The 23,881-nt window shown below is 45.9% G+C and overlaps 2 protein-coding genes across 3 annotated transcripts; one reads left to right on the top strand and one right to left on the bottom strand.

Moving 5' to 3' along the window:
• Positions 1-849: 849 nt before the first annotated feature.
• Positions 850-5,084, top strand: LOC121948323 (serine protease inhibitor Kazal-type 7-like). Its single transcript, XM_042493695.2, has 4 exons — positions 850-1,108; positions 2,852-2,883; positions 3,624-3,736; positions 4,600-5,084. The coding sequence occupies exons 1-4, from the start codon at positions 856-858 to the stop codon at positions 4,643-4,645; spliced, it is 444 nt and encodes a 147-aa protein (XP_042349629.1). The 5' UTR covers positions 850-855; the 3' UTR covers positions 4,646-5,084.
• Positions 5,085-6,423: 1,339 nt separating this feature from the next.
• On the bottom strand, positions 6,424-20,382 carry cplx2b (complexin 2b). 2 transcript variants are annotated; one of them, XM_088080715.1, is made up of 5 exons: positions 19,947-20,382; positions 13,676-13,843; positions 13,406-13,495; positions 12,744-12,919; positions 6,424-12,539 (listed from the first exon to the last, which is right to left on the bottom strand). In XM_088080715.1, the coding sequence occupies exons 3-5, from the start codon at positions 13,419-13,421 to the stop codon at positions 12,342-12,344; spliced, it is 390 nt and encodes a 129-aa protein (XP_087936841.1). In that variant the 5' UTR covers positions 13,422-13,495; positions 13,676-13,843; positions 19,947-20,382; the 3' UTR covers positions 6,424-12,341. The 2 variants fall into 2 exon arrangements, with proteins under 2 accessions (XP_087936841.1, XP_087936840.1); XM_088080714.1 differs by lacking the exon at positions 13,406-13,495 and having other exon boundaries at positions 19,947-20,370.
• Positions 20,383-23,881: the final 3,499 nt, after the last annotated feature.

Below are 23,881 nucleotides of genomic sequence, written 5' to 3'. Positions count from 1 at the left end.
ACTTTTATATGTTTGTATTAAATACTTATATATAATTTTATGTTTTTATTAAATATGCTTATATACTTTTATATATTTTATGAAATATATTTATATAATGTAGAATTTTATTAAATATTTTATATTTTTTTATTAAATACCTTATATACTTTCATGTTTTTATTAAATATGTTTAGATATTTTTAGATATATTTATGAAATATATTTAGATCCGCATTACTGTCCAGTTGTCCTCACGCTGTGTCTAGTTGTCCTCAGGTTGTTGTGATTTTACTGATCAGCGTGAGCGTGTTGTTGTTGTGATTTCATTGATTATTGCAGTGATTTTACTGATCAGCGTGAGCGTGTTGTTGTTGTGATTTCATTGATTATTGCAGTGATTTTACTGATCAGCGTGAGCGTGTTGTTGTTGTGATTTCGGTGATTATTGCAGTGATTTTACTGATCAGCGTGAGCGTGTTGTTGTTGTGATTTCGGTGATTATTGCAGTGATTTTACTGATCAGTGTGAGCGTGTTGTTGTTGTGATTTCGGTGATTATTGCAGTGATTTTACTGATCAGTGTGAGCGTGTTGTTGTTGTGATTTCGGTGATTATTGCAGTGATTTTACTGATCAGTGTGAGCGTGTTGTTGTTGTGATTTCGGTGATTATTGCAGTGATTTTACTGATCAGTGTGAGCGTGTTGTTGTTGTGCAGCCTCGTGACAGAGCCGTGCTTGTTTTTCTGCTCTGCTGTGGGTCCTCTTCCGCAGAGTTTTGCCCGGTCAGCGATATTTGGCGGCAGACAGAATGTTGATCCCCAGATTAAACCGAGAACAAAAGAGGAAAGCAGCCGCCACAACAACAGGAGCTCACATGGTTTCAGACAACAACACGCGGCCCGTCCTCTATATGACAACATCAGACCAACGCCAAACACCACAACCACAGAGGACCTGCACACAGACACATCGGCAGCCAATCAAACACCAGGAAACCCCCCAGATCGGTGCACAGCCAGCACCCCTCACCAGTTCAGCTCTCTGGTTTCATTCCACTCCTGATTTTTCCTCCAGGATGTTCAGCCGGACTCTGTTGCTCATCTGTGTCGCTGTTTTCTTCTGTGCAGGTAAGGCTGGACCAGAACTGAGACCAAAACTCAGAGTAGAACTCAGAGTAGAACTGAGCGCTGCACCATGAAACCAGAATAGTGGGTGGAGGCGGACCCTCAGATCCAGATCCAGAGAAGTCGGTCAGTCAACAAAAGGACTTTGATCAAGTCTGCATGTTAACAGATAACAAAGCTCAAATTGCAGCAGTGAAAGCAACAGAAACAGCTCAGGATTCACAGGTGTGTGTGTGTGTGTGTGTGTGTGTGTGTGTGTACTAATGAGTGGATGTGTGTGTGTTTGTGTGGGGATGTGTCGAAGTGTGACTTTGTGCATGTTTGACTGTTTATGTGAGAAGCTGACGTGACAGGAACACACACACACACACACACACGCACACACCCTCCTGCTCGGTTTAAAACATTTGTTAGAAAATTAATCGAAAAGTGTTCAAATGTTACAGTAAAATCACTTTAATAAAGTTATTAGAAACAGTTATATTATTTCCATTTTTAACAGGGTAACGAGTAATTTGTAACCTACTCCATTTTTAAGGTAATCTCCCCAACACTGCATGATGTGCATTTTTATAAATTACTGTTTTGCTGGTAAATGTGGTCCGATTACATTTCGGAGCTGAAGCCGAGCGCTGCAGCAGTAAGAGAGCTGAAGCTTTGTGCACTGAAGGATGATGTTAAACCAGCCGCTGACCTCGCTAACATTTCCCTGACCGACTGTCCTGCTGCCTGCACCGCCGAGCGTGTGCTGAGTGAATGTCTCAGGCAGCAGAACCCCGATGATGATAATGATGATGATGATGATGAGGATGAGGATGAGGATGAGGAGGGGGAGGAGGAGGAGCTGTAAACAGATACAGATAACAGAGGGGCTGATATCAAGAAATCGTACCAAAGGCAGGTCTGAAGGACAGCACAGACACACTGATCATGGTTGCACAGGAACAGGCCAGGGTCTACCACATTAGGCAGGACCCCGGGTGCAGGCTGTGCACCGAGGCCAGGGTCTACCACATCAGGCAGGACCCCAGGTGTAGGCTGTGCACTGAGGCCCCTGAGACAGTCCAGCACATAACAGCAGGATGTAAGATGCAGGCGGACACAGCATACACGGACCTCCATAACCACCTGACTGGCACCGTGTACAGAAACATCAGTGCTGAACTTGGACTTCAGGTCCCAAGATCCAAATGGAAGAATCCTCCAAAGGCTGCGGAGAATGACAGGGCCAAGATCCTGTGGGACTTCCAGATCCAGACCGACAAACCGGTGATGGCTAATCAACAGCAGAAGGCAGCAGTGATCGATGAAGCGATCCCGAACGTTCGTAACATCAGGAACACGAGAAGCTCGAGAAATACCAAGATACCAGGAGCTGAGAGAGGAGCCAGAGAAGGTGTGGAAGGAGAAGGCAGCAGTCGTACCTGTGGTGATTTCAGCACTCGGGACAGTAACACCCAAACTGGAGTGTAGTCCAGGTACAGATACTGCGCAGAACCCTCAAGCTCCCAGACCTCTGGTGGAGGACCCGATCTGGAAGGAGGAAACGGCCCACAGGGCAAGAGCAGAAACGTATTTTTTATAATATATATAATGTTTAAAAACTTTGAATAATTCAGCTCAAAACATTCTCGTGTTTAGTGTCATAAAGTATCTACAGGAACAAGCGTACAGAAACAGCCTTACAGAAACAGCCGTACAGTTTGGGGTCAGACTAACCTGATAATCTTCTCCGTGTGTTTTCAGATGCTGAGGATAAGTCACGGCTCTACAGGAGGGTAAGAAACTAACATCCTACAAACCGTTTTCTTCACCCTGAACATGATTTAGGAGCTAATGACAGTTAATGTAACTCATTCAATCTGTTATTTATTTTATTGAGATTTCTCACAACCACTTGAAGTTTTTTCAGGCGTTAAACAGTTAAACTGTGACTGTTTTTAACCACCTGACATTACTGAGGGTCCGTGCGGCTCAAATGGACGAGAAGCGGATGTATTGTTCATGCTTTTGTCTCCACCGTCTAGATTACTGTAATGCTCTCTCTGTGGGCGGTACTCAGGCTTCCCCTGCTGAGCTCATTACGTCCACACTAATGTCTCTCCACTGGCTCCCAACTCACCTGAGAATTCGGTTTAAAACCCTTCTGTTTGTTTATAAAGCTCTGAACGGACCGTCATACCTCTCCGAACTTTTACAGCCACACACTGACACGGTCACCGAGGTCCTCGTCATCCCTAAAACGAGACAGAAACATAGAGGAGACAGAGACTTTGCTGTTGTGCCCCCCCCCCCCCAGATGACACTAAGCCCAAACTTTGCCTGTTTTTACATCTCGATTAAAAACTCATTATTCTCCTCGGCTTTCTCAGACCGTGTGTGAGAGGTGACGGTTTCTGTTTTTACCTCGTGGTTTTACTGCCTTTTTTTTACTGGCTGGATCTGTGTCTGACGTTTGGCTAACACGTGTTGTTTGTTTGTGTGTTTGTGTGTTTGTTTGTTTGTTTGTTTGTTGCAGCCCTCCTGTGGGGGGACGACCGTGACTCAGGCGTGTCCTCTGGATTACTCTCCCGTGTGTGGCAGCGATGGCATCACCTACCCAAACGAATGTTCTCTGTGTGTTAACAGACTGTGAGTATCAAAGAGTTTCCAGAGTTACAGTTTGATAATTTATCGCTTTGTTTCTTTATGAAGTCTGTGAGTAAAAACACTAATAAAATATATTGATCATCAATCAGTTTGCATCGTCCCGCACTGATCAACAGACGCTGAAGACGACTGAACAAAAAGCATGCAGTGTTTGGACACATGAACCAGAGCGGCACACTCACACCCCTGACAGCAAAAAACACATCCTAGAGCGACACACTCACACCAACGACAGCAAGATTACACATCCCAGAGCGACACACTCACACCTCTGACAGCAAGGAAACACACCACAGAGCGACACACTCACACCTCTGACAGCAAGGAAACACACCACAGAGCGACACACTCACACCTCTGACAGCAAGGAAACACACCACAGAGCGACACACTCACACCTCCGACAGCAAGAAAACACATCCTAGAGCGACACACCCACACCAACGACAGCAAGAAAACACACCACAGAGCGACACACTCACACCTCCGACAGCAAGAAAACACATCCTAGAGCGACACACTCACACCAACGACAGCAAGAAAACACACCCCAGAGCGACACACTCACACCACAGAGCAACACTCACACCAAAGACAGCAAGAACACAGCACAGACCGACACACTCACACCACAGAGCAACACTCACACCAAAGACAGCAAGAACACAGCACAGAGCGACACACTCACACCCCTAACAGCAAGTAAACACACCACAGAGCGACACACACACACCTCCCACAGCAGAGAAACATTCAAACAATCTGAAAATAAATAAACATGCTGCTCTTTATCAGAAATAATCTCCATTGTGACTGATTAGTGATTATTGATTGTTTGTGTTTAGGGTGAAAAATGCCGACATCCTGATCGTTTCAGACGGACCCTGCTGAGGATGACATCATCCACTCCTCCCACACTGATGATGTCATCACACTTCAACCTAAATGATGATGTCATCATGTGAACATCTGACATCTGTTTGAATGTAGCTGTTAGCACGCATGCACGCATGCACACACACGCACACACACACACACTCACACGGACACACACACAGCAACATGCACACACAGAAACACACACACACATCCACACGAACACACAAAAACACACACACATAAGCACGCACACACACACACACACACACACACACACACACACACACAAAAACAGACACAGACACACACATAAGCACGCACACGCACGCACACACACAGAATCACACACACTGCAGCTCTCTGTGCTCATCAATATATAATCATTTGTTTGTTCAATATATTTTCATATCTCTGTAAAACCTTTTGCACCATTAAAGATTTTTCTTTCTGAGTTCAGCTGCGTCACTCTGAAACACAAATCGCTCATTCAGTGTTTTAACTTCCAGCCTGAAACTCAAACTGGGACAACTGGAACTCAGCAGGACCTGATCCAGAGGGGGGACAGAGACAGACGCAGCTGTCAGACAGTTCGGGGTTAACGCACGTGTTATTTATTCAGTTTCTCTCTTGACCTCCCACCTTCAGATTCTGTTCAGTTCTTTCTGGACTTTTGTTCTAAATTTGTTTTTACGAAAATGAGATGGATCCAAGGTCACAGTGACCTTTGACGTTTGACCAAAATCAGCTCATTGTTGGGTCAAAGTGAACGTTTGTGCCGAATTTTAAGAAATTCCCTGAAGGTGTTTCTGAGATATTGCATTCACAAGAATGAGACGAACGTAAGGTCACAGTGACCTTGATCTTTGACCTTTGATCATCAAATATAATAATTTCTTCTGTGAGTCCACTCAAACGTTTGTGCCAAATTTTAAGAAATTCCCTCAATTAGTGTCGTCTCTGTACTATGATGAACTCTGAATCCTGACTGAAAATCCTCAAAGAAACTTTTATCTTGGAGAAAATCACAGATTTATGAGCAACTACTTTCTAAAGGATTTTAGAAATAAAGGGGAGATTAGGTATCGGTCTATAGTTAGTTAAAACCTCTGGACCGTTTAACGACAGCTACTTTAAAGGACTGAGGTACATAGCCCGTTAATAAAGACGCATTGATTATATCTAATGAAGAGTTGTCTAATGAGGGTAAAACTTCCTTAAGTAGCCTTGCTGTGATGGGGTCTAACAGGCATGTTGATGGCTTGGATGTGGAAATAAATGTAGAGCGTTGGTGAAGGTCAATGGGGAAAAACAGTCTAAATAAACTTCAGGCCCCGCGGCCATATCCAAATGACCTGTGTCTGAGGTCCGGTCAGTGACGGCAGGAGGTGATGGATTTTATCTCTAATAGTTATAATTTTATCATTAAAGAAACTCATAAAGTCATCACTGCCGAGGGCCAAACACAGTATTCACAGCGAGCCAGTCGCACTATCAACAAGACGATCAATTTGAGAGTGACTTAAATTCGTAAGATTGTTGTCAGTCGCACTGAGACATGGTAACGAGTTCAATGCAGAATTAATCAGTTCCTTAATTGTAGCTACTGTTCCATCGGACAGACATCTAGTATAGAAACTCTTGCTGAGGCGTAATCGAAAAGTTGTTAACTAATGGTCTGACAGAGCGGGCTTCTCAGGGAAGACTGATAAATCTTAAATTTCGATGCCGTACGCAAGGACAAGATCCAGGGTGAGGTAGACCAACAGCAGAATAAAAACACGAATTTCTTTCTTTATCAAAGCTTTTTATTTGTGTTCTGCGTTAAATTTCCAAAAAGATGAAACTGGCCTGATGACAGTTTACAGTTATTGATAACAGTTAACAGTTACTGATAACGGGTTAACAGTTATTGATAACGGTTAACAGTTATTGATAACGGTTAACAGTTATTGATAACGGGTTAACAGTTATTGATAACGGTTAACAGTTATTGATAACGGGTTAACAGAGATCCACACATAGTTTACGTCATGCACTTACTCATATTTTACATTCTCCACCTCCGAACCCTGAAATGATTTCACCCTGAATTAAAAAGAAAGACCCTCTGGGTTCCGGTTCGCGGCTGTTTGAACCCTTTCCGCTGTTCCTCTCCGGCTGCTGACGCTGCCACAGAACGCCATCACAGCGTCAGAAAACCTGCGAACATTGCCAATCACGTTGTTTGGCACAAACGGACGAACTAAAGGGATTGCTGCCGGGTATCGAACCCGCTCACGACGGTCAGACCTTTGAACTCTGATGTTGAGGAGCCGAATCGTAAAGAAACGACAGGAAGTTGAAGGCGGCGACTCTGTTGATGTCATAATCTTTGTTTATGTAACATTTCCACATTTTCAAGTGCAAACGCCAAAAAGACTGGAATGTATTCGAGTTTCTTTCACAGTAACAGTTGTGCCAACGAGCGCTCGCCAAAATCTCATCTTCCACCGGCGGGAACGTAAACGTGGTGATGAGACGAGCATCCTACGTATGTGACATCTTAAACATTCGCCGAGAACGACACGTGGACTGGATTTACTGGCAGGAATCAGCAGGGCAGTGACGAGAAGAAGAGCACGTGAAAAATGTTACTGAGAAGACAAACGCTATGACATCATCACAGCAAACAGTCCTCGCCATCCGGAGGAACGATAAAGTTTGAGGAAACTATTCTTATTTCAACCGCTCGCAACCTTTCAAAAAGTTAAAATCAAGTAAACAAACCTGAAATCACTCTGTGCTGGAAAATAACCGAGCGGCAGCTCCACGTCGGGACGAGTCAGTTCTATTTACAGGACACGAGTCGAGACTGTCTCTGAATAGAGTCTGTCTCACTGGTGGACAGAGTCTGTCTCTGAACAGTCTGTCTCACTGGTGGACAGAGTCTGTCTCCGAACAGAGTCTGTCTCTGAGGTGGACAGAGGATGAGGTCCAGTTTTTCAAACCGTCAGTGGAGGACACGGCAGTCGGGGTTTCATGTTGAATGTGTTTGAGAGTTTTCATGTCAAGATGGACGCTCATGTCTTCCTCTGTGGTAGAAAATTTACACTTTTTTATCTTCTTCAAATGTCCCGTCACTTTACAACCCGACAGCTCAAACTCCACAGCAACTCTGAAAACAACAAACATAGTTTATCTCATGCAACCACCATAAATGAAAGAACAAGACGGCAGGACGAGACGAGACGGGACGAGACGGCAGGACGGGACGAGTCTCAGTGACCTCAAACACAGATGACATGTTATAGCCCTTTGAAGGCAGTTCACACGCTGTGACGCCTCAACACGTTTCACACACACACAGTCTATGGCTGTAGTTTCCATGAATTAAGCCTCGTCCAGGATTTATGTCCCCTCGCTCCCATCTATCCACCTCGGAGAGACAAGGCTGGAACAAAGTTAATCCACGAGCTGCAGGACGAGATGTGGGGGTCCCCGTGTCCCAGTGATCATTCAGATCAGACAAAGCAGCTCAGTTTCCAGTTTCTGCTGTGAGTGTTTTCAGTCGACCGTTTGTGTCCGACGCTCTGGCACGGCGAGTTAGCTCACCATCAACGACATCATCGCTCTCACACAGAGACGCCGAGTCAGCACGAAGGAGTCCACACTGACGTTTAAACGTTTTAAAAACGTTTTTCTAAAAGCAAACGTTTTTTAATCGCAAGTCCTCGTTTCCAACACGTTCTCAACTCGTCACATGGTGCCGCTCTGTCAGTGACCCTCTGCAGCAGCTGTTTACGCTCCAGGACGCTGTTACCATGACGTCCACAAACACACACGCCGGGATGAAGCAACACGGACCTTACGTTTACACAACAACGCCGACCGTCACCATGGTTGGGTTTAGGCAAAAGAGACATATGGTGAGGTACAAAAAAACTCATCGACCATCAAAAATCGACCTCGCCACCCGTTCTATGAACGCACTCTCGTCCTTATATTACGTGGTTACTGGTGGCGTTATTACCTGACGCTGTCCCTCAGTGTTTTATGTGCACGGGACCGGTTCTGTACGTGTGCGTTGCGTGCGGATGCGAAAGGTGGCTTTTGGAGTTACAATCATACGCAGAAAGCACCGACAGACTCAACGTATGTGAGGGGTTCGGAGAGAGTTAACCACAGAGCTGCTGATCAGAGGGGATGATGGGAAATGTGTCCTCCTGTCTGTCTCTCTGCTGCATTCATGTGTCGTTAAAGTACGCGGAGTGCAGGGAAATATTTTCCTTTTCTATCTGCTCTTTCTGGATGAATATTCCTGCTGTCAATCATCTGCAGATTCATGGTTTTCGTGGACAGGAAGGAACTAAAGCTGTCAGTAAAAGTATAAATACTTCCCTCTGAGACAGAGCAGAACACGGAAATACTCGAGTACAAGTACCTTCAGTTTGTTCTAAAGTACTTGAGAAAAAGTAGTTTGATTCCACCACTGAGGAAGCGACGCCCTCTGACCTCCGTCTGCACACTCAGCTCTTTGAGTTTTCTGAACTCAACTTTCATGTGTGAACGTGTTAAAATGACAAACGTGTTCTCCAGAAATCAGAAACATCTCCGATCTTTGTATCTCTGTTGAGGACCGAGCTGCTGGTTTTCAGCCGGCTCTGTGTCCCCGACCGACCGGACTGTGAGCGGGTGAACGCTGTCTGGCCTCCCTCAGTGTTTTCAGCGCTCGCAGCTCCCAAACGTTCACCGGATCACACACCCTTCCGCATTCACATTCACACCTCCTGCCGGGAATACCACGCCATCATGCCGCCTTGTTGTTCTAAATATAGTGTCTGATCACAGACAGGGGACACAGAGTGGTCTCACCTCTGAGACGGGACAGAGCCCTAAAATGGATCTGTGTAAAGCCAGAATGCCGTAAATGTCCACAAACTGTAGATTGTTTGAAAATCCAACGATAATTTCTGTGTTTACAGTTTCCTGCTGAATAATAGGGTCATTTTGTCAATTTTTAAAGAATACATTTTTGCAATATATGTTACTGATTACAATTATAACAAAGACAATCAATAATTGTTATTGATTACCAATATAACAGGGACAATCAATGAATGCTGTTGACATGTGATGTCATTGCTATTGTTTACAAAGAGCTGCTGACATGTATGTTATTTGTCACACTAGAGGCCCACGCTGTTGCATTAAACCTCTGTAGTTTCTGTGATGCCGGCATGCTGTCTAAAATCACACTCTGGAGCAGCATGATACCGCCGTCTGATTGGTTCTGTGTGAAACTGCAGGAAACTTCTTAGGAAAGTAATGAGACTTCTTGTGTCACCTGGCAGACCCCCGTCAGCGGACGAACAGGGACCTCCAGGCACCGGCAACATGGAGGGAGGCCAAACACTGTTTACCTGCGCACACGCACGCACACGCACGCACACCTCGGTGTCACAAAGCTGGGAGAAAAAGTTTGACTTTGACCATCACCAAACGTACAGTGGAGTTCGTGGACTCAGGAACTTCAATCACGGCTGATTGTTCCGGATCGTTGTGTTTCGTGTTGTCGGGAGACGGCGACAGAAACAGGAAACTGTCTGTTTTTTGTCTTCTGGTAAATTAGCTGACAACATGTGCACGCTCGACATCTGAAGGAATGTGTGAAGTTTAAAAGTTTAAGACGCGGCAGGTCGGGACGGCGCCCGGGTGCGGCATGTGCACAACGAGTTCAAAGACACGTGAACGTGGTCAAAGCAGGAATACAGAACGACGACATGGAGTCACATCACGGACACGTAGAAAGACACACGGATACACACACACACACACACACATCTACAGTACACGTCGACACTGACACTAACAACAATGGCTTCTTTTTCTACCGACATTTTCTCTGCGTGTACTTCGGTACACGCGTTTAAAGATATACAGTGCTGAAGATTTACAAACAGTTATGCAAATATCTTTCTTTTTTCACTTTTCTTTGACCGGAAAAAAAACATGAGACAGCGAACTTCTCTTTTATCATCTGAAGTCATTATTGCGATCTAAACAGTATGGCTTCGTCTAGTGAAAAGTCCTATCTGAACTAGAAAATGAACCAAAGGAAAATGTCTGTACAGTGCTTCATCATCAGTCTCGTGGAGCGCTGTCTTCATCACACACCGACACGCAGCTCATTCAGGAAACATGCTTCGTTTTAGAGAATCAGGTCGTTTCACGAAATACGGATCGATTCCATTTACAGCTCGGCTACTTTAACGCTAAAGGACGGATCACGCTGATATTGTGTCGGGATTCGAGATGCCGGAGTATGTTCAGGTTTCTCTCTTCAATCATCTCGTCTCATTGAGCTTCACAACACTTCAGAGGAAAAAGCTTCGTTTAGTGCGACGCTCTTTGGGATGCATGCGCACGCTCAACAGGCTGCTGTGTTTCTGCCGCACGCCGTGCACGTCTGATAAAAACTGTGCGGTTAAAACTGGCGTCGGCAGTACGTCTGTGTTTCCGTGGTGACAAAAGAAATAAAAGAGTCTCACCAGTATTTCTTTGGTCTGGATGTTGATGAAGATGAAGTCAAAAGATAACGGTGAGCTCAGCGATTCAGTTTCAGTCGGCTTAAAATAAAGTGACAGCAGATTCACGACAATTAACAAAACCTGACGCTGCATTCATGTGTGAAGAAGGAAACAGACAATAAAACAGTTAATACATTAAAGACACTTAACAGCAATCAGTTGGTCGAGTGCTTCATGTAAACCGATCACAGATGGCGTGACAGGAAATGATTGTCTTTGGGAACCTCACGACTGAAAATCATTTCCTCGTCTCTTGTGGACGAAACAGCAGATTTGGTTTTGAAAACTGGATTCAAACGAGCTGGAAGGATTCTTGTGGTTTTGACGCTTTTGACGGAGCGAAGGAAAACTTATTTGAAAATCTTTTTATATTTACACGAACTCTCGACATGTTGGCGAGATTTACTTTGACACTTCTTGCAGGACGGCAGCCTGACGCGCAGATTTAGTAAAACTGAAGGTGGAAGAAACAAGAAAAGAAAACGTTTTAGAGAATTCTGTTTGAAATCACTGTGGGATTTTCAGAAGCTGCTGCAACGATGAAACCCCAAAGACATTTTGAAAGAGTGTGTGAATGTTGTGTGTGTGAATGTTGTGTGTGTGAATGTGTGCCGACATGTTCAAACACCAACATGTACAATCTTCTGTTGGAGGAGATGAAGGCACGGCTCCTAAAACTCAAACGCTGACGGACTGATCTGAACAGAAAGAGCGACTGCAGGTTCTGAGACGTAGAGAAAAGCCGCTGACATGAAGACAACATGCTGGACACACAGTGAGACTGTCCTGTGAGACTGTCCTCTGAGTCTTTAGGGGAATCCTGTTGTCCTCTGGTCAGAGCGTCTGAGCCTGACAGGCGTAAAAAGACAGAAGACGTACGAAGTGTTTGACCTGCTGAGTGTCGGCTGAGACAAAGAAAAGGAGAATGACGCCGTCGTCGAGGAGTAAAAAAGAAGTAAACTGTTTCTAAAAGGCAGTGAGTAGCCTCTAGCCCCGCCCCCAACCTGCTTCACCTTCTACATGCTCTAAATCTACGCTCAGACCCCAACCAGCCCCCCGTCCCTCCTCAACACGCACCCCGACAGAAACGCCTCCCGCCGGACCCCGAGCGCAGGGATCCGTCTGTCTGTCGCTGTGTGTTTTTACTTCTTGAACATGTCCTGCAGAGGTCCCGGCAGGAACTTGAGGACGGTGTCCAAGATGCTCTCCTCGTCCTCCTCGTCATCGTCCCCGCAGCCCCGAGGGATCGCCTTCTTCGGGCGAGTCAGCGAGCCCTCGCAGGCCTGCTCCATCGCTGCCTTCTCCTCCGCCTCCTTCTCCTCCTTCTTCTTCAGCCCATACTGGACAGAGACAGGAGACACACAGAGAGACAACCATCAGAGAGACAGACATCAGAGATACAATCATCAGTGAGACAACCATCAGAGAGACAACCATCGGAGCGCTCTGAGTGCACTCTGGGCTGGTGGTCCACCTGAAGCGTGTTTTGCCAACAGGAAGTGGAACCAGACTGTGGCCCCTGTGGAACAGAGGAGATGTCTTACCTTGTCCCTGATGGTCTGCCGTACTTTCTCCCTCTCGGCCTCCATGCGGGCGTGTTTGGCCTTCCTCTCCTCCTCCTGCTGCCTCAGCGCCTCCTGCCGCTCCTCCTCCTTCTTGGCGGCGTCCGGGTCCTTCTCCTCCTCCCCTCCCAGCATCTTGCCCATGTCTTTGGTGGCCCCTGGACAGAAAGACAGACACTGGAGATAAGGACTGTGGGGACAGTCCTGCTGGTGTGCTCCTGCCTTGCTGCAGAATCTAATCAGAGTTCAACTTTTAACGACTCCAAAACCTGACGGATTCACTCAGAGAGAAACGAAACGCCGAGAAACGATTTCCTCAGCCGTCAGCTGAGAGCTGCAGTCTGACGCTCCGTCAGAGACGGAGGGACAGTTCAGAGACATCAGAGGGACAGTTGAGAGACATCAGAGGGACAGTTCAGCCATCATCCTGCCGGCTCGCCATCACCTTCCGTCCTCGCCATCTTCAGGAAATGAAAGCGTGCTCGGGCAGCGGCTGGTCAGGACGAGCTCGCGGCTCCTTCAGAGATATTAACAGATTATCATCTCTTCTGTATGAGCTCCTTTATGAGGAGGGGGACACGTGTCTGATGTCCCGCTGAAGACAGGAAGCTGATTCTGATGGTGTTCTGGAGACGTGTGGTCACCTCTGATCACCAGCATGTCTGTCCATCTGTCCACTGTCTCACATCAGCGCAGCTGCAGAGGACAAGGTGTCTCTGGAGACAAACTCTGATCTTTAAGACAAACGAGACGACAGAATAGCGGAGCTGAGTTTAAACTACGTTCTCCTGTTCGGATGTGTTTAACCACGTCCTCCTGTTCTGTGTTGAAGACAGAGCCACTCTCTTTGTTCTCATTCTACATGAAAACTATCAGGTCTCAATGCTAACTAACTAATACTAACAAGTACTCACCTCCTAAAGCTTGCTTCATAACGAAGTCCATGGTTCCTGTTGGTTCCTTCTGGTTCCTGCTGGTTCCTGTTGGTTCGTCGAGTCGTTCCTCTAAAATTGAAGAGATCCGAGTGTCTGGGACTGTCTCTTCGCCTGTGGTGCTGAGCGTCTTTAGGGACTCCTCTGGACCTGAGAGGGACGACATAAGACATGCAGTGTGAGACATGAGACATGATGATTTCACAAATAACTTTTAGAAGCTCGGTTTTCAATGAACACAGATGAACTATCAAGTGTTTCTGTCCAACACGTCCTGTACTGGACACTGGACACAGTGAGACACTTTCTGCCCAACATGTCCTGTGCTGGACAAAGTGAGACACTTTCACAACACAGAACACTATAACATGTCTCAAACAGACTACGTGTCTCAAACAGACTTTGTGTATCAAACTGTCTTCGTGTCTCACACTGTCTTTGTGTCTCAAACAGACTTCGTGTCTCAGATGTCTCATCAGTAAAATCTAATACGTCTCGTTCTGTTTGTCTGACAAAAGACAGCTGTCTCTCATTATCGTCTTCCTGCAGGGACGTTATCAGATTCACAAACAGGAAGTGAAGATCCTGGACTCTGATAATGTCTCTGTCCTCTGTGTGTCTCTGTTAGACCCCCCTCCCCCCGCACCTTTTCTTCTTCTCCTCCTGTAATGTGATAACCATCAAAACCAGTACAGACACAGACTGGATCCATCAAAACCAGTTTATACAGATTAAAAGTGGTTTCAATGGATTTCAACTCGTTTAAACTGGTTTAAAGTGGTTAAAACTGGTTTACACTTATTTAAACTGGTTTAAAGTGGTTAAAACTGGTTTACACTTATTTAAACTGGTTAAAACTGGTTAAAATAGGTTAAAACTGGTATACACTTATTTAAACTGGTTAAAACTGGTTAAAATTGGTTAAAACTGGTATACACTTATTTAAACTGGTTATTTAAACAATAATTATTTACAAAGCTGCCGTCTGCAGGATAAAATAACTCGTTGCAGTGAAACGTCATCACAAACAGAGCGTAAATTGTGGAGTTTTCAGTGAATGAATTAATGATGAGTCGCCGATGCCGGGCGGCGCTCTCAGACGTGCCGGGCACTGACATCATTTATTCATGTGCCATAATGAATTATTCCCTCAGCACAGACTGGAAGGCAGAGGAGGGCTACAAAACTCCATTTAACCCTTTTTTCTTTGAAAGTGAGCGATGTTCAAGGAGCTTTTTGTGAAATGATGTGGCATTGAGGAAGCAGGTTTTAACCTGCATATTTTACATTTTAATAAATCTTAATATGGCTCATTATGGTGCTGACTTGGAATAGATGACAGGTGAGATATTTCATACTTTGGGTGGATATGATTCAGGATTTATTAGCAGAAATAAATGTGGTTTTAGTCAGAAAAGCTGTTAACTACATGAACTGCATCATGTGATGCTCAGATCTTGTCTTCTTGTTGTTGGCTTTCATTGTGTGTTTATCCTGCTGCTGCAGGTTTGACATGTTTTTATTATATTTAATATTAGATTTATGTGTATGCGGTCAGCTGCAGTCTTTGTGGACTCCAGAGGTTACAACGGGAGGTCAAAGGTCGTCTGTGAAGGCTTTTATTGAAGCCGGTTTTAACGAATGTTACTGCAGACAGATCTGCAGACCATGATGGAGAACTGTTCTTTGAGTTATTGCAGTAAAGAGTTTGATTTTCACTTGTTTTCACAGAAAAATATTTCAGAAACAAACAGGTTGAAGGTTTGAAGATGAAGGACGGAGAGAGAATCTCATACTGAGTGACAGCGACAAACGGAGGCAGCCTGTTGAATATTAAATTTGTATATTAAATTACTATATATATTATGCTAAATTAAAATTTAAACTTATGGTATTTGCACTGTAACTAAACTTCTGAAAAATTGTACGTTCCCTCCCTTGCACCTTTTGTACATACTTTTTTGTGTCCTTTATATTCTGTCATTTAATATATTTAAATTGCCTCTATATTTTTTTTTTATCTTATGTTCAATTCTATTTAAATTCACTATTTTATTCCTCCTTTATGTTAATTGTTTTGCACCGAAACACCAGGTCACTTTCCTTGTATATGTAAATGTACTTGGCAATAAAACTAGATTCTGATTCTGATATTACATAATGAAGTTTATTATTATTATTATTAATGTTATTTTAGGAATAATAATGAATAATAATAATAAAAATGAATTATAAAATGAATAAGTGAATTTCTGTCACAGTGAAACAGTGAAAACATGAGCAGCAGAGTCGACGTCTCTGAAGCTTCGTGGCCAGAAACGTCAACACACTCCACCGACTCCACCGACTCCGCCACTCGCCTCTATATGAGGCTGCAGAGCACCCCCCTCCTCGCCCTCCTCCTCCTCCTCCCCTCCAGCGATGGAGGACGGAGGGGGAGGATGCAGCCTATATATCACCGAGCAGGCACTCGTCCATTTGTCTTGTGGTTGGACAGTGAAGAAAGACAAAGAAGAGAAGAAAGACGGGGGGGTGTAGAGAGAGAGAGGGGGAGGGAAACCAAGAGGAATGAGGACAGAGGGGGGAGGAGGAGGGAGGAGGGGGAGGAGGAGGGAGGAGGGGGAGGAGAGAGGAAGACGATTGGTGGACAAATGTAAAGAGAGGAAAAATATCAAAAAGGAATGAAGATAAAGGAAGGAGGAGGCAGAAGACTAAGAGACCAATGAAGGAAAGATTGATCGTCTAAAGCTTTTCAATCACTTAAAGAGTCCAACAACAACAATCTGCTTTAAGTGACAAAAATCAATCAATCAATCAATCAATCAGTCAGTCAGTCAATCAATCAGCCAGTCAGGCCTGATCTGCTCCCTGTGACGACTGAGAACGTTCCTCTGAACCTCCTCACTGCTGATTACCTCCACTCAGAGGACACTTTCAGACGCCTGAAGACAGAAGACGTTCAGACAGCAGCTTGGGACAAAATAATGAAGAAACACTCAGCTGACACGGTTCACGGTCTGCCGCCTCGAGCTGTGTGCTGTGGCTACAGGCCACCTGCGAGTCATCGACCTGCGAGTCATGACTTTGAGTCTCAGACTGATAAACTGCAGAGAAGAAAAACCCTTAAAATGACCATTAAATGAGCCTTAAATCGGACTTTAACCAGCTTCATCTGTCCAGCTGTCAAACATTCACACAGCTGAACGACTGAATCTGCAGCGTGAACGACGACGGGAGAACATCCATCAGAGCGGAATAAAGACAGCGAGGGCGTCTCCATCGTATCACCCATCTCAGTGTGACGAAACGGTTCACTGAGAGGCAACAATTTGACCTCAGTCAAAAACAGCTCGACTCGCCACTCATACGGTCATATCGTGTTATATTGTGAACTTTTACATGTTTAACTTTACTTTGCGCCTTTTATCTTAATTCTGTTTATCTTACACACTGAACACACTCCGATTATTATTATTATTTTACATCAGACGGAGACTAATGATGAAAACGAGCTCCCAGCCAACACTTACGTTTGTTTAAATGTTGTTTCATGTACACGTCCCCTTTTTAAATAAATAAAACAGATACAAAGAAGCGCAGGCGCAGAGTCAGCTGAAGGTGGAGGACAGAAAACAGATTCAGACAGAGCAGCGTGTTTTTACTCATTTATCCAACAGAGGTCCTCTGTTTTTCCAAAACGCAATAAATGATGTCATGATGATGCAAACGAGTCCAGCGGCCGCAGCAGAAGAAAGACGAGCCTCTGAATTAGTCATCACAAGCTGTGCAGCTCAGAGTTCCTGCATAATTCACGGTGCGCCGAGCGGCTCGTCTGCACCGCCGTGTTGGACACATCGGGGTTAAAGTCGACGAAGTCGCCGCCCCTTCGGTCCAAATAAGTTACAGCTGAGAGCTTCTGTCAAACTCACATTATTTACCTCAAATATCCAAAATCAGAAGGTAAATTCTGCCGTTACAATAATGTCACAGATCTGAGGAGCGCGTTCACAGCCGTCACTGATCCGTCACACAGACCAACCAATGAGAGGGACTGATGATGTCACTGTAGTCACCAACGGCCCGCATAAGTCGGAATTACGTTGGGAAATTTCGATGATACCCGAATCTTCGAGTTCTTATGTTTGCGTGACGTTTCAGCAGAAATGTCAGAAATCATGGAAACAGCATCAACGACTGACGGTAAAAATGATATATTTGGTTATTTTGTTCCTCGTAGCTCTCATTGACTTTTAGTAGAGTCACATTTGAGTTTCTGCGTCTGTTAGCTGCAGCAAACTGTGAACTCTGCAGCAGCCAGAAAACTGACACTGACAACACGCTGACTTTACAGCACGAGGCGCCGACGCCACGTCACAAACGCACAAACACGGAGGGAAATCGATGTTTGATCAACGGGAAACTTTTTATCAATTCACGTATTAATTATCAATCTTTGATCACATGTAAGTGTAACACGGTATTAATGTTAACTGGTGTTCATGTCGAATCATCTTGATTATATATATTAAAATACATAAAAATATAATGCATAATATATCTAAAAAATCTAAATAAACGCTCTCAGCATTAACAGTCAGCTCGTCTTCTCTGTCGCTTCATGTTGTTCCACTTTACAGCCTCAAAGCTCATCAACACAAACAAGTGTGAAGAACGACTTTCCAACTCGGAAACCACGACCTTCAGACGTCACATGAACGCAGCATTTCTTTATGAATGACACACAGAATATTAAATGAGCTCAAAGGGTTAAAGGAGAAAAATGAGGAGCGTCTTTCTGCTGTCAGTGAGCTCCACAGACGATAAACAGGTGAGATCTGTCGAGTAACTGTGAGCTCAGATTTAAAAATGTTCCTGATTCTGATTCTTCATGAAGCAGCTGATCCTCCCTGTGACTGCTCACACTCACAGGACTCATTCTCCCATCATGCTCAGCAACTCCCCTCTTATCACTTCTGGATTAAAGATGAGAATATTTTTTTATGTCGTCAGTCATCAGACAATCTCACATAACGTGTGAATGTTTGTTTGTTTGTTTGTTTGTTTGATTGTACAAGGGTCGCTTGACTCAATGAGTCTTTAAAGGTCTCACAGCAGGAAGTCTGACACATTCAGTCTGAACACAGACAGAGACAGAGAGAGAGGGACAGAGACAGAAAGACAGAGAAAGACAGAGACAGAGAGAGAGGGACAGAGACAGAAAGACAGAGAAAGACAGAGAGAGAGAGAGAGGGACAGAGACAGAAAGACAGAGAAAGACAGAGAGAGAGACAGAGAGAGAGGGACAGAGACAGAAAGACAGAGAGAGAGACAGAGAGAGAGGGACAGACAGAGAGAGAGACAGGGAGAGTATCTAAGTAACTACAACAGCATGTATATCATATGTGTCTAAAATATATTTCGGTATATTGAACAGGTTACTGTGATTCGGTCCGATTTTAAATATTTCTTTGAGTAAATCTGTTTTATAGGTTACTACAGTTCAGTCTCTCTGGCTGCAGGAAGACGCTTGTGTTTCTCACTCATTCACAGTCCAACACACACACACACACGCACGCACGCACGCACGCACACACGCACACACGCACACACACACACACACACACACACACACACACACTGTGTTTCCTTCATGCAGGGACACACTAACACCGCCCCTCCGGCAGAAACACACACTCGGTGTGTTACATAAAGCTAATCAATGCACCGGCAGCTATAAATAATTCAGCTCCTCCATCAGCCGAGAGGAAGAGAGGAGGAGTACAGGAGAAGGAGGAGAGGAGGAGTACAGGAGGAAGAGGAGAGGAGGAGTACAGGAGGAAGAGAAGGAGGAGGAGAGGAGGCTTCTGCTGCTGACGGCACTGCGGAGGAGAGGATCCGGGACCTCCTCATCCTCAGCACCGACAGTCAGCTGCAGCCTCCTTCTCCTCTCCTCCTCCTCCTCCTCCTCAGGCTCGTTATGGCGCTGAGGATGATCCGCAGCACGCGACCGTTTACAGTAACCTGTATACCGAATGAATTAAAGCATGCAGCCAGGTGAAGCTACCTGCAGCCTGACCGACTGACTGACTGACACACACACACACACACACACACAGCAGCTGACGCCTAAGCGCGCGCAGCCTCTCAGTCTCGGAGCTGCAGCACAAAGACAAAAAACACACAAACACACCGGAGGATACCGGAGGATCCCCCTCACCGTCACCGTGTGAACGGTGCGCGCGGGTTTACTGACCTGAAGCGCGTGAAGGGACCGAGGCGACGGAAGAGATCCGGACCGAGCGAGCAGTCTGCAGCCAAACCTCCGTCTGATACCCGCCCTCCTCTCCTCCCTCTGCTCCGTCTCTCCACCTCCAACTCCCCCTCCTGCGGTCTATTACCTCACTGCTGACACAGAGACAGAGACAGAGGGACAGAGAGAGAGGGACAGAGAGAGAGGGACAGAGAGAGGGGGATAGAGAGAGAGACAGAGACAGAGGGTCAGAGAGTGAGGGACAGAGAGACAGAGACAGAGGGACAGAGAGAGACAGAGATGGAGGGACAGAGAGTGAGGGACAGAGAGAGAGAGACAGAGAGAGAGGGACAGAGAGACAGAGACGGAGGGACAGAGAGAGAGAGAGACAGAGATGGAGGGACAGAGAGAGAGAGAGAGACAGAGACAGAGATGGAGGGACAGAGAGAGAGAGAGGGACAGAGACAGAGACGGAGGGACAGAGAGAGAGAGACAGAGAGAGAGGGACAGAGAGACAGAGACGGAGGGACAGAGAGAGAGAGAGAGACAGAAATGGAGGGACAGAGAGAGAGAGAGACAGAGAGAGAGACAGAGAGAGAGAGAGAGGGACAGAGAGACAGAGACGGAGGGACAGAGAGAGAGAGACAGAGAGAGAGGGACAGAGAGAGAGAGAGGGAGAGAGAGAGAGAGAGAGACAGAGATGGAGGGACAGAGAGAGAGAGAGACAGCGAGAGAGACAGAGAGAGAGAGAGACAGAGACAGAGATGGAGGGACAGAGAGAGAGAGCGACAGAGAGAGAGAGACAGAGACAGAGATGGAGGGACAGAGAGAGAGAGAGACAGAGAGAGAGGGACAGAGAGACAGAGACGGAGGGACAGAGATGGAGGGACAGAGAGAGAGAGAGACAGAGAGAGAGACAGAGAGAGAGAGACCGAGACAGAGATGGAGGGACAGAGAGAGAGAGAGAGGGACCGAGAGAGAGGGACAGAGAGAGAGGGACAGAGAGACAGAGACGGAGGGACAGAGAGAGAGAGAGACAGAGATGGAGGGACAGAGAGGGAGAGAGAGACAGCGAGAGAGACAGAGAGAGAGAGAGACAGAGACAGAGATGGAGGGACAGAGAGAGAGGGACAGAGAGAGAGAGACAGAGAGAGAGAGACAGAGACAGAGATGGAGGGACAGAGAGAGAGAGAGACAGAGGGACAGAGAGAGAGGGACAGAGACAGAGAGAGAGGGACAGAGAGAGAGAGACAGAGAGAGAGGGACAGAGAGACAGAGACGGAGGGACAGAGAGAGAGAGAGAGAGAGAGGGAGGGAGAGAGAGAGAGAGACAGAGAGAGAGAGAGAGAGAGAGAGAGACAGAGACAGAGATGGAGGGACAGAGAGAGAGAGAGACAGAGACAGAGGGACAGAGAGAGAGGGACAGAGAGAGAGAGAGAGGCAGAGACAGAGGGACAGAGAGAGATAGAGACAGAGGGACAGAGAGAGAGACAGAGAGAGAGACAGAGACAGAGGGACAGAGAGAGAGACACAGAGGGACAGAGAGAGAGAGATAGAGAGGGACAGAGAGAGGGAGAGAGAGAGAGAGAGAGGGAGAGAGAGAGGGAGAGAGAGAGAGAGAGAGACAGACAGAGACAGAGAGAGACAGAGACAAAGACAGAGAGAGAGAGAGAAAGAGGGAGACAGAGAGAGAGAGAGACACAGAGAGAGAGACAGACAGACAGAGAGACACAGAGAGAGAGACAGAGACAGAGACAGAGACAGAGATCATGAAGCTTATGTGGACAGACTCAGACCCAGCAGACAGCAGCAGGTCTCTGTCTCACATCTCATGTCCAATCAATTTGACACAGAACGTCTCCCAAACTGAAATCCCTCAATCTTTGACAGAGTTTTTTTTAAAATCATAAACAAATTAATTAACAACAACAACAACAACAACAACAACAACAACAACAATAATAATAATTATAATAATAATAATAATAATTATAATAATAATTATAATAATAATAAAAATAATATGAAGTTTCACATTTAAAGTCTGTGTTTGCAGTGACTGCGACTCATCCAGCTGAGGCTCAGAGTTTATCTCAAACCCAAAGCTTTTCCTGAAACTTTGAACTGCTCCTTTATCAGTGTGACCAGGAGACAGACACCTGCAGGTTTCCATGGTGATGAGGGGCGGAGCTCCCAACAAACACCTCGTGATGTCACCAGTTGACTGAACAGCAGGCGGGTTTTCATCACAGATTTGTACAAAACTTCAGTGATATTAAATAAATGTTAATAAAACATATGGAGAGCTTTACTGACCCTGACCGAGAGGGGTGGAGCTACTGCTGCTGGTCAGGTGTCATAATGTGTCAGACAGCCGGCGCCGCCGCCTGCCGACTCTGTGTGTGTGTGTGTGTGTGTGTGTGTGTGTGTGTGTGTGTGTGTTGGAGGCTGACGATGGTGTCACACTAATGCACTCATTGTTAACGTGTCATTAGCAGCCTCATTTATCACTGAACACACACACTGAGCAAACACACCGGACAGGTGCTGCCCGCTGCTCGCCGCCGCATCACGCCAACAACAGGCCGAGTCAAAGCAAACAGACCTCAGAGAAACGCACAGAGACACACTCATCGATTTATGAAGAGGAACCAGACTCTCTGACGTCTCCACGAGTGTCCACACATCAGCACACTTCCCGTCTGGACGCCACATTATTCTTCAAAATTAAAATTCACGTCTGCGCGTACCGGCCTCTCTGCCGTCTCACGCGGCGACACTCTTCATGTCTCTGTTTTCTGTATTTCTGTTTCTTTACGCACAGAAACACGAAGCTCGTGTGTGAAAACCTGCCGCAGAATAAACGGATTTATTTTCAGTATAAACTGAAGAAAATAACAGGAAGCTCCGTGACGTCACCTGAAGGTTTGGGTTCAATGATCGACGATCCAAAATCATCGATGTCCAGCGAAAACATCGATCCATACCGTCACCATCGGGTCAGAAACTCCGCCCCCTCACACAGTGCCGAGCACGCAACGACGACGTCAATATTTAATCTGAATCTGGAGAAAGTGGAGCAACGTCCTCACCACAGCAGGAGACACACCTCCGCCTGAGAACCAGCAGCTTTCACCTGAAAACTCCCCCGTCCCCGAGACCCTCAGAGCCAGGACCACCACGGCAATATCCTGGGGACAGAGTGTCCCAGAGGACGGGTCAGACTAAAGACTCAACAAGACCCCGACCAGACGGTTCATCCAGATAAAGAGTACCTCACCCAGGACAAGGACACCAGGATGAGCACAAAGGAGAAGAGGACACCGGGACACAGAGTGTGGGGACACTCACAAGTTCCTAAGCACTGCTGTGTTGGCGTTCTCTCCGGTGAACAAGGAGACACGTCTGTCTACAAGGAGACACGTCTGTCTACAAGGAGACACGTCTGTCTGCGAGGAGACATGTCTCTCTGCAAGTAGAAACGTCTCTGAGAGGAGACACGTCTCTCTGAGAGGAGACACGTCTCTGAGAGGAGGCACGTCTCTCAGAAGAAACATGTCTCTCTGTAAGGATACACGTCTCTCTACAAGGAGACAGGTCTCTGCGAGGAGACAGGAGGACAGCTGACAGACTGCAGAAATATTGAGGGTGAACGTCTTTCATGTCTTCAGATCCGAAACAGAGTCAGAGCTGATGGACGTGTGAATGTTTGGAGAACCTTCTGTTACTTCAGCGCTGAACTGTGTTCAACATTTAATTAACATTTACATCAAGCTGCTGTTGTCTCTCTCACACACACACACACACACACACACACACACACACACACACACACACACACACACACACACACACACTGCGGAGTGACAACATGTTTTTCCATTCACACAAACACCATCAATACAAATATATAAACACTTCATCAATATGCAAACCTG

The sequence above is a fragment of the Plectropomus leopardus genome, chromosome 8 (assembly GCF_026936395.1).
Source record: "Plectropomus leopardus strain MGB_pleo_1.0 chromosome 8, ASM2693639v1, whole genome shotgun sequence".
In the NCBI taxonomy this organism is placed as follows: domain Eukaryota; kingdom Metazoa; phylum Chordata; class Actinopteri; order Perciformes; family Serranidae; genus Plectropomus; species Plectropomus leopardus.
The sequence above is the reverse complement of the archived record's forward strand: the minus strand, read 5'-3'. Positions and strand labels throughout refer to the sequence as shown.

Coding starts and splice junctions, on each gene's coding strand:
- LOC121948323 (XM_042493695.2), top strand. CDS start 856: ATGGTTTCAGACAACAACACGCGGCCCGTCCTCTATATGACAACATCA. Junction 1,109..2,851: donor CGCTGTTTTCTTCTGTGCAG/GTAAGGCTGGAC, acceptor GTGTGTTTTCAG/ATGCTGAGGATAAGTCACGG. Junction 3,737..4,599: donor TCTCTGTGTGTTAACAGACT/GTGAGTATCAAA, acceptor GTTTGTGTTTAG/GGTGAAAAATGCCGACATCC.
- cplx2b (XM_088080714.1), bottom strand. CDS start 13,706: ATGGACTTCGTTATGAAGCAAGCTTTAGGAG. Junction 12,920..13,675: donor TATGAAGCAAGCTTTAGGAG/GTGAGTACTTGT, acceptor CTTTCTGTCCAG/GGGCCACCAAAGACATGGGC. Junction 12,540..12,743: donor GGCAGACCATCAGGGACAAG/GTAAGACATCTC, acceptor GTCTCTGTCCAG/TATGGGCTGAAGAAGAAGGA.